Source organism: Pseudophryne corroboree, chromosome 3 (assembly GCF_028390025.1).
Source record: "Pseudophryne corroboree isolate aPseCor3 chromosome 3, aPseCor3.hap2, whole genome shotgun sequence".
NCBI classification, from domain to species: Eukaryota; Metazoa; Chordata; class Amphibia; order Anura; family Myobatrachidae; genus Pseudophryne; species Pseudophryne corroboree.
In genome coordinates, this window is record NC_086446.1 from 231,171,792 (window position 1) to 231,182,467 (window position 10,676).

Here is a 10,676-nt window from a genome sequence, read left to right on the forward strand (position 1 = left end):
ACAGCCATGCGGCCCTCACACCCCACCAGAAGGGGCCGGCGCCTCGTGTGAGAGGCTCCTGTCACTCTGAGGTTGCGGCCACACTGCCTACAGCTCGCTGCCCTATTTGGACAAGATGGCTCACATCCCTGCTGGGCACTAAGAGGCGTATCCTTTGGGCCCCTCTAATCCTTGGGGCCCAGTACAGGTGTCCTCTTTGACTCCCCCTGTCGCTGGCCCTGTATGGTTTTGCCCATTTGCTAACAACCCCCATACGCCGGGATGTAATGAGTCCAAGTTCGGCGACCATACGGGATGCCAACCGAACTCTGACTTTTTTTTAAAGGGGCAATCATGTACAAGGCTAAACCATGATTTCCCCCTTAAAAAAATGTCAGAGTTTGGACATCATTTAGCACGGCCGACATACTTCATTATATCCCGCTGCCAGTCTGATAAAAATAATCCTATGTCCAATCATCCAATGTATGTTCATCTACATTTTTAATTGTTCTTAAAACTTATTGCTGATTTGTGAAAAAAAAGAAAACATTTTTTGGGTGATTTCAATTTACAGTGAAAACCTAATCCTGTATAACCACCAGGGAATAAAAGAAAGCATTTGGTGTGTGACAATTTATTTACTTATTTACTTGCAACTCTTTCTATTTTAGGTTTGTCTGGTTCCTACTCCTAAATTTTGAATTTGAACTGAAAAATCCCAATGAGAAACTGCCTGACTTTGACCGAAGTCGATATGGATTTGGAGTGGTACAGCCAGAGCACGATATTGTATTTCGGTACAGGAGACGGCTACATGTCAGCATGTGAACAAATCTTTATCAACAAACATGGCATAACGATGCACCAACTATTACTTCCAGCTCTCACCCCTAACCAGCAAACCCTACTGGGACATAATATTACCCACTCTATAAAGGAGTCAGTCAATGAAACAAATGGAGACATCTATAAAGGGGGAAAAGCATCATAGGAAAATGTCAGAAAAATATGGCATATATTGAGGATGATCACTGTTAGACTGCATGGATATTTATTTAAACATGGTCACTCCAATACAGGGAAATTTAAAATCACTGTAGGAGTTTCTGTTTTCACTGACAACTTTATGTACACTCTTTTAATCATATAGTAGAGATCCTTCTTTTAGATGTGTATGTTTCAGGACTGCTAAATCCAGGAGATGTGGCCACACAAATATGTGGTAAAAAAACAAACAAATAAAATACCATGTGTGCCGCCGCAAAATGATGGTGTGCATTGCAGATGGGGGCAATTGTACCACATAGCTGGCCTGGGCCCCTCTCAGCACCCCTGGTATGCTGTAGGGATGGTCTGCATAGATTTCACATATGACACTAACCCCTGCAATAGAAATATAGTATTTGGCAGTAAGAGGAGTAAAAACATGCAATTGATACTTTGTCAATAAAAATAAATAAAAATAAAACATAATAGAGAGGTCTTACAGAAATGAGAGGCTGAAACTCCATTGACAATGTGGTGGGGTATTTCCTTGTCCTCCAGCACAAACAGCACATTACATTATGCACCTTATAGTCAACAAGTTACTAAAATGAAACAAAAAAGTTCAAATAGCATCTCACAGAAAGTAATTTATATTTGCGGTGACATTGTTGGCCATATCTATTTGCATGAATCTGTAATCTGTACATTCTATTGACTGCACTGCATCAATGTAATAATGACAAGATCTGTACTGGGGATCCGGTCTGAAGATCGACAGTGTCTAGGTCGACAATGTTTAGGTCGACCACTATAGGTCGACAGTCACTAGGTCGACATGGATGGAAGGTCGACAGGGTTTCTAGGTCGACATGTGCTAGGTCGACAGGTCTAAAGGTCGACATGAGTTTTTCACATTTTTTTTATTTATTTTTTCATACTTAACGATCCACGTGGACTACGATTGGAACGGTAAAGTGTGCCGAGCGAAGCGGTAGCGGAGCGAAGGCACCATGCCCGAAGCATGGCGAGCGAAGCGAGCCATGCGAGGGGACGCGGTGCACTAATTTGGGATCCCGGTCACTTTACGAAGAAAACGACACCAACTTTTTTTTCCCCTCATGTCGACCTTTAGACCTGTCGACCTAGCACATGTCGACCTAGAAACCCTGTCGACCTTCCATCCATGTCGACCTAGTGACTGTCGACCTATAGTGGTCAACCTAAACATTGTCGACCTAGATACTGTCGATAAAACGAACCACACCCCTGTACTGTACTCCTAATTTGGTAACTGTTAACTGGTAAAGAGATGGGGCAGATAACATGCCAGGTGTATAATTAACCAAAAATGCCTAGGCATTCATATGCTTACTGATACAAATAATAAGGGAATCTATATTCATGTGCATACCAGACTTCTTAGTGCATTAATAAGACCTAAGAAAGCATAAGATGACAGCAGAAACCATTAGCATGGCACAACAATAGGTCCATGTTGTAGAAAACCTATTGTACTGTAGTTAGAGATTAATAAAGTTGCAGAAATATTTTGTGCAAATCCTATGAAATGGGTAAAGTTCTAAACGGCCATACAGTCTTCGAATATGCAGAATACCACTGAGCAATGTACTTGTAAAGTCATATTTTGCTGTATTTATTCTGTTGTCTAGGAATAGTGCTGGAATGGCAGTGGATAATTAGATTTTTTTGCAGTGTGATTGGGATCAGGCTTGGAACACTTAAAACTATATTATGTCGCACGTAAGAACTTTCTCAAATACGTAATTAGGAGAATATGCTGGTGAAAAGAGAATGTCTCCTCATCTCTAGCTGCTCTATGTAAAATTGGTGTATGGCCTCAATGAAATAGACTGTGGGTGGTTGTAAAATGGGTGCGGATACGGTAGGTGTAGTGTGTGGCAAGGCACATTGGTGCCTTGAAAATGCTGGACTGCTACCAGCTACTCCCTTAAAAATATTTCTTACTGACACCTCAAGTAGAGGGTGGAATACATTTTCCAAGTGTCCTCAACAAAATTCTGATAATTGTACCCTTCAATCAGGACTGTTCTGCCTAATTAGGTCCAGTGTGCCAGGCAGTGGAGATTAGACCTTCTGCAATAAAAGTGACGGTGTGTGGGCATTTTTAAGGGAGGAATATACAACCAAGAGGGATGTATGCATATGATTCCATGCAGGTTGGAACAGTATGTGTATAAGGCAGAAGGGGAGAAGAGTGAAGAGCAGAAGATCTTGTGACGGTTTCATGAAGTGGAGAGAAAATGTAGTTGCGGGTAGATGTAGAAGCCTGATTTACGACCTTATGCTAATGTGAGATTCCATACAGCTAATGTGAGAATCCATTCATCTGCAAACCGGAAGCCAGCCGCCCACTGATTTTATGCCAGCCACTGCAACCACCAACATTAGTATTGGTGCTTGCATAAGCTCCATGCTAGGTGCAAGAGATCCATCAGAACAGGCTTCCTTTCCGCATACAGGCAACTTAGAACAACACAAAACTCAAGCTACACGCTCATGAAACTGCCACAAGCCTCAATCGTTCTGCTCTATCATATTGTCTGCCTAGTTTCCGAAACTCCCATTTCAAGTGTCAACTGAATAGGAAGGATTCAGTGCATCTGCACATACGCTTTATGCTAAAGCTCATTATATGCCTCCGTGCACAGATCTATGTAGACAAATATTACCCCTATTAGTGTTCGGAATAGGTGAGCAGTTGTAGAGGAGAAGAATACAATAAAAGAATTCAAGATAGCATAGGACAAAAATATTACTATTGTTAGGACTTAAGATATTAGAAGAAAAACACAAACTCTTAAATTCTGTATTTCCATGCTTGTAACTGGAAGAAATGCACTTTCATAATAGACTGATTTTTGCTATGTTCTTAATGTAGCCACTAGTATAATTGTGGTGTGAATAAATGCAGAATAATATGTAATTCAGGATACACAGCAGACCGTCGCAATAACCAGCAAATTGTTTGGATGAGTTTATAAATAATTGCACTTTACCAGGGGAGTATGTCACTCTTGCATTTTACATTCTGTTCTAAGCCTTCTAATAAAAAATGTTTGTGTTTTCTGTAGCTGGTAAATTACTTTTCTACATGTATCTACTGTTCTTTGGTGGAAATAGAGTGAATATACAGTATTTTAAAAATTAATACAACAGTGAGGTTGCAGTGCCAATACCATTTCTTATGTCATTGGGGGTCATTCCGAGTTGATCGCTCGCTAGCAGTTTTCAGCAGCCGTGCAAACGCATAGTCGCCGCCCACGGGGAGTGTATTTTCACTTTGCAGGAGTGCAAACGTCTGTGCAGCAGAGCACCTGCAAACACATTTTGTGCGGAACAAGACCAGCCCTGTAGTTACTTATTCTGTGCGATGATTGCTGTGACGAGTGACACGGTAATGACATCAGATACCCGCCCAGCAAACGCCCGGCCACGCCTGCGTTTTTCCAAACACTCCCAGAAAACAGTCAGTTGACACCCAGAAACTCCCACTTCCTGTCAATCTCCTTGCGTTCGGCTGTGCGATTGGAATCGTCGCTAGAACCAGTGCTAACCCACAAAGGACTTCGTACCTGTACGACGCGCGTGCGCATTGCTGTGCATATGCATACGCAGATTAGCCATTATTTTCAGTGATCGCTACGCAGCGAACAACGGCTGTTAGCGATCAACTCGGAATGACCCCCATTGTACACACGTGCACCTGTTTGTGAAAGCAAATGGTTTAATATCAAGATGCAGAGACTGTTGGACTACGTTTAGCACCACTTGATGATAGGAGCAGATTAGATTGAGATATTCCTTACAGAATGTGGGGCAGCTGATAATAACGGGGGGGGGGGGGGGGGGAGCTGCGGATAGGGAGGTGATGGGGCTGGACAGAGCAGGAGGCATATGCTGGATCTCTTAGCTACTTACGTTATAAGTATACTGGCACATAAAGCTGCTGACATTCCAGTTCTACATATTATAGGCCTTTATTTGACTAGTGGATGCATGTCATGTCTATGGGTACCAGCATTATTAGCTGTCAGACAAGTGTGTGTTTTGCTAAACTATTGTGATGGATCCAGTAAGATAAGAAGACTGCATATTAGAATGAACACTCAGTGGGTGGATATTTTATTTCTTTCAGGTTACCCTTTAGGGTAGCAATACACTTATGAGATAATCGGTGCTATCCTTCGATTTCGACCACATCTGTGAGAGAAATCGAAGGATTGTATGCACATTTTAGGTACCTTGAGACGCGATGCGCGGGCATGCCGGTCGAATATCGCATCTCAAGATATTATGTGCTGCACTTAATATTTCTCGCATCGCAGTGCGATCGCATGTGGTTTTAAGCCCACATGAGATATATCGCACTGCGGGCACCCGCCAGGAGTGGCCAGAGGCCGCTCCCACTCGACGGTGACGTGCCCATCACGTGATTACCGTGCGATCTATTGCATGATTGCATGGTAATCACTTTGGCAGTTCAGGTGCGATACCCCGCGATGTCGCGTCGTGGGGCTTCGCACAAGTGTATGGCCAGCATTATTTTCATCATTCCTGAAGTTTTGTGCAATGATAGTAGATGAAATTGACTATCAGTGACATAAATGTACAGGAAGCCTGAAATGAAAGTACATTTACACTACAAACAGCAACAGTAGACAAATAAAAGAGGCGATAATGAGGTCTATGATGAATAAATAATAGGACAAATTAGGAAAGCTAAAACAACATTGAATGGATAGATACAGATATTATAGAAAGGTTCTATAGAGGATTATAATAAATGTAATCACAACAGAAAGGTTTTACACATAATGAGGGTCGTACAGTGTAGTGAAACTCTGAAATTACTGATGTGACATTAAATTATAAAGGGGCAGATGTCAATCAGCTCATATCTGTCATGCTACAGTCTGTTTGAAAAATGACAGTTAGGAGCTGATTGGTGGATACTTTATCTCTCTCCACTTGATTACACTCAAAGGCTTATACCCCTTTCACACTACCAATGCCGGATCCCACCTGGGAATTGGAAGCGGGTCCTTCCCGGGTGGGATCCGGCATTGGCAGCTGCTGCAGGCTTTCCCTACCCGGCAATTAGCCAGGCGGCTTGCCATAGCAGCGGGGGGCGGAGGTGGAGGCGGCGCTGGGAGATAAGCTCATCTCCGCGCCGCCTTCCCCTATCTAGCAAACGGGTCCCGGGTCGCATCGACCCGGGAGCCCGTTCACGCAGCCAATGACCCGGTATTCAACCCGGGTATAACACTGCTTAATACTTGGGTTGAATTGCCGGGTCAGACGACCCGCGATTTCGGCAATGCCCCTTTCACACCGCACACCAACCCGTGTTGACCCGGCAATATGCCGGGTCGATACCGGGTTATTTGTGCAGTGTGAAAGGGGTAATAGTAAGGTACATCTGCCCCAAACTGAGAATCTTCCATGTGTTACACGTAAAGTAAGGTGTATATGGGTTGTCATTATTCATGATTCGATGATGTAGGATACAATCATGTTTAGTAAGAATAATAAATGGATGGGTGCAGTGGAAATTGGTAGCAAATAAATAAAAAGTACAGGAAATCTTCAGAAAATAGGGAAAACTTTTAAAAAATTCAGAAGCAAAAAATATTACATTTAGGAATAAAAAAAAGCCCTAAACAGTTTCTGCCGTGATGATGCATTGTGTTGCGCAAATAGAGGGGCCTTAGTGGGCTTTTACGAAGTAAATATATAGATGATCATGAACCTACTTTATTTTTTGTAACAATTTTATTATTTATTTTTTGTACTTATCTGCTACTGGAAGCCTAAAGGTGTGTACATACGGTGAGATCCCTGCTATGCCCGATCTTCACTTGCGATTTCCCTTGAACTCCCCGGAGCCCAGATAGCACAGATTTTGACTAACTTTTCTTGAGATATGGACTATGTGTGCTTACGATTTTTTGGCTTATGTGAGATTTTGGCTTATGTGAGATGCCATTGACATGTGAGATGAACTAGATAGTACACCGATCTAGCAAGGATTGACTTGCCTGCACAGTCTATCTTTTCTTGCGATGCCGACCTGGCGGGACCGTGCATCGGGATCAAATCGGGATCGCAAGGTGACTTTCACCTTGCGATCTGCACTAACTTTTCTTTGCGATTTTGACTATATACAGTCAAAATCGAAAGAAAATATCTCACCGTGTGTACACACCTTTAGCCCAGGATTCCACTGTAGTGCGCAAAGGAATGTTTCGCGTGTGCAAGGGTCACATCATAAGCCAGCAGCCTGGGCACATTTTTAGTTGTTTAAATGCAGGGATAGAACATGTCCTGTGGTTGCAATGAGCATTGATAATCAAGGTTTCCTATCACTGTATATTCATAAATGGACACCCAAGTTGTTCCTGTAACGCTTTTACTTTTTACCATAAAAATAATGGACATTTTCAGAAATGTGAAGTCATTAGAGATGAGCGCCTGAAATTTTTCGGGTTTTGTGTTTTGGTTTTGGGTTCGGTTCCGCGGCCGTGTTTTGGGTTCGACCGCGTTTTGGCAAAACCTCACCGAATTTTTTTTGTCGGATTCGGGTGTGTTTTGGATTCGGGTGTTTTTTTCAAAAAACCCTAAAAAACAGCTTAAATCATAGAATTTGGGGGTAATTTTGATCCCAAAGTATTATTAACCTCAAAAAACATAATTTACACTCATTTTCAGCCTATTCTGAACACATCACACCTCACAATATTATTTTTAGTCCTAAAATTTGCACCGAGGTCGCTGTGTGAGTAAGATAAGCGACCCTAGTGGCCGACACAAACACCGGGCCCATCTAGGAGTGGCACTGCAGTGTCACGCAGGATGTCCCTTCCAAAAAACCCTCCCCAAACAGCACATGACGCAAAGAAAAAAAGAGGCGCAATGAGGTAGCTGACTGTGTGAGAAAGATAAGCGACCCTAGTGGCCGACACAAACACCGGGCCCATCTAGGAGTGGCACTGCAGTGTCACGCAGGATGTCCCTTCCAAAAAACCCTCCCCAATCAGCACATGATGCAAAGAAAAAGAAAAGAAAAAAGAGGTGCAAGATGGAATTATCCTTGGGCCCTCCCACCCACCCTTATGTTGTATAAACAAAACAGGACATGCACACTTTAACCAACCCATCATTTCAGTGACAGGGTCTGCCACACGACTGTGACTGATATGACGGGTTGGTTTGGACCCCCCCCAAAAAAGAAGCAATTAATCTCTCCTTGCACAAACTGGCTCTACAGAGGCAAGATGTCCACCTCATCTTCACCCTCCGATATATCACCGTGTACATCCCCCTCCTCACAGATTATCAATTCGTCCCCACTGGAATCCACCATCTCAGCTCCCTGTGTACTTTGTGGAGGCAATTGCTGCTGGTCAATGTCTCCGCGGAGGAATTGATTATAATTCATTTTAATGAACATCATCTTCTCCACATTTTCTGGATGTAACCTCGTACGCCGATTGCTGACAAGGTGAGCGGCGGCACTAAACACTCTTTCGGAGTACACACTTGTGGGAGGGCAACTTAGGTAGAATAAAGCCAGTTTGTGCAAGGGCCTCCAAATTGCCTCTTTTTCCTGCCAGTATAAGTACGGACTGTGTGACGTGCCTACTTGGATGCGGTCACTCATATAATCCTCCACCATTCTATCAATGTTGAGAGAATCATATGCAGTGACAGTAGACGACATGTCCGTAATCGTTGTCAGGTCCTTCAGTCCGGACCAGATGTCAGCATCAGCAGTCGCTCCAGACTGCCCTGCATCACCGCCAGCGGGTGGGCTCGGAATTCTGAGCCTTTTCCTCGCACCCCCAGTTGCGGGAGAATGTGAAGGAGGAGATGTTGACAGGTCGCGTTCCGCTTGACTTGACAATTTTGTCACCAGCAGGTCTTTCAACCCCAGCAGACCTGTGTCTGCCGGAAAGAGAGATCCAAGGTAGGCTTTAAATCTAGGATCGAGCACGGTGGCCAAAATGTAGTGCTCTGATTTCAACAGATTGACCACCCGTGAATCCTTGTTAAGCGAATTAAGGGCTGCATCCACAAGTCCCACATGCCTAGCGGAATCGCTCCGTGTTAGCTCCTTCTTCAATGCCTCCAGCTTCTTCTGCAAAAGCCTGATGAGGGGAATGACCTGACTCAGGCTGGCAGTGTCTGAACTGACTTCACGTGTGGCAAGTTCAAAGGGCATCAGAACCTTGCACAACGTTGAAATCATTCTCCACTGCACTTGAGACAGGTGCATTCCATCTCCTATATCGTGCTCAATTGTATAGGCTTGAATGGCCTTTTGCTGCTCCTCCAACCTCTGAAGCATATAGAGGGTTGAATTCCACCTCGTTACCACTTCTTGCTTCAGATGATGGCAGGGCAGGTTCAGTAGTTTTTGGTGGTGCTCCAGTCTTCTGTACGTGGTGCCTGTACGCCGAAAGTGTCCCGCAATTTTTCTGGCCACCGACAGCATCTCTTGCACGCCCCTGTCGTTTTTTAAAAAATTCTGCACCACCAAATTCAAGGTATGTGCAAAACATGGGACGTGCTGGAATTTGCCCATATTTAATGCACACACAATATTGCTGGCGTTGTCCGATGCCACAAATCCACAGGAGAGTCCAATTGGGGTAAGCCATTCCGCGATGATCTTCCTCAGTTGCCGTAAGAGGTTTTCAGCTGTGTGCGTATTCTGGAAAGCGGTGATACAAAGCGTAGCCTGCCTAGGAAAGAGTTGGCGTTTGCGAGATGCTGCTACTGGTGCCGCCGCTGCTGTTCTTGCGGCGGGAGTCCATACATCTACCCAGTGGGCTGTCACAGTCATATAGTCCTGACCCTGCCCTGCTCCACTTGTCCACATGTCCGTGGTTAAGTGGACATTGGGTACAACTGCATTTTTTAGGACACTGGTGAGTCTTTTTCTGACGTCCGTGTACATTCTCGGTATCGCCTGCCTAGAGAAGTGGAACCTAGATGGTATTTGGTAACGGGGGCACACTGCCTCAATAAATTGTCTAGTTCCCTGTGAACTAACGGCGGATACCGGACGCACGTCTAACACCAACATAGTTGTCAAGGACTCAGTTATCCGCTTTGCAGTAGGATGACTGCTGTGATATTTCATCTTCCTCGCAAAGGACTGTTGAACAGTCAATTGCTTACTGGAAGTAGTACAAGTGGGCTTACGACTTCCCCTCTGGGATGACCATCGACTCCCAGCGGCAACAACAGCAGCGCCAGCAGCAGTAGGCGTTACACGCAAGGATGCATCGGAGGAATCACAGGCAGGAGAGGACTCGTCAGACTTGCCAGTGACATGGCCTGCAGGACTATTGGCATTCCTGGGGAAGGAGGAAATTGACACTGAGGGAGTTGGTGGGGTGGTTTGCGTGAGCTTGGTTACAAGAGGAAGGGATTTACTGGTCAGTGGACTGCTTCCGCTGTCACCCAAAGTTTTTGAACTTGTCACTGACTTATTATGAATGCGCTGCAGGTGACGTATAAGGGAGGATGTTCCGAGGTGGTTAACGTCCTTACCCCTACTTATTACAGCTTGACAAAGGGAACACACGGCTTGACACCTGTTGTCCGCATTTCTGGTGAAATACCTCCACACCGAAGAGCTGATTTTTTTGGTATTTTCA

At 44.4% G+C, this 10,676-nt stretch overlaps 1 protein-coding gene across 1 annotated transcript in view; it reads left to right on the top strand.

The window, feature by feature from the left end:
- PTGIS (prostaglandin I2 synthase) overlaps positions 1-1,754 on the top strand; it is a 146,003-nt gene extending 144,249 nt beyond the window's left edge. Inside the window, exon 10 of the mRNA XM_063958886.1 lies at positions 654-1,754. Coding sequence (XP_063814956.1) covers positions 654-810 — 157 coding nt within the window. The 3' untranslated portion in view covers positions 811-1,754. The remainder of the gene's footprint in view (positions 1-653) is intronic.
- The last annotated feature ends 8,922 nt before the right edge of the window (positions 1,755-10,676 follow it).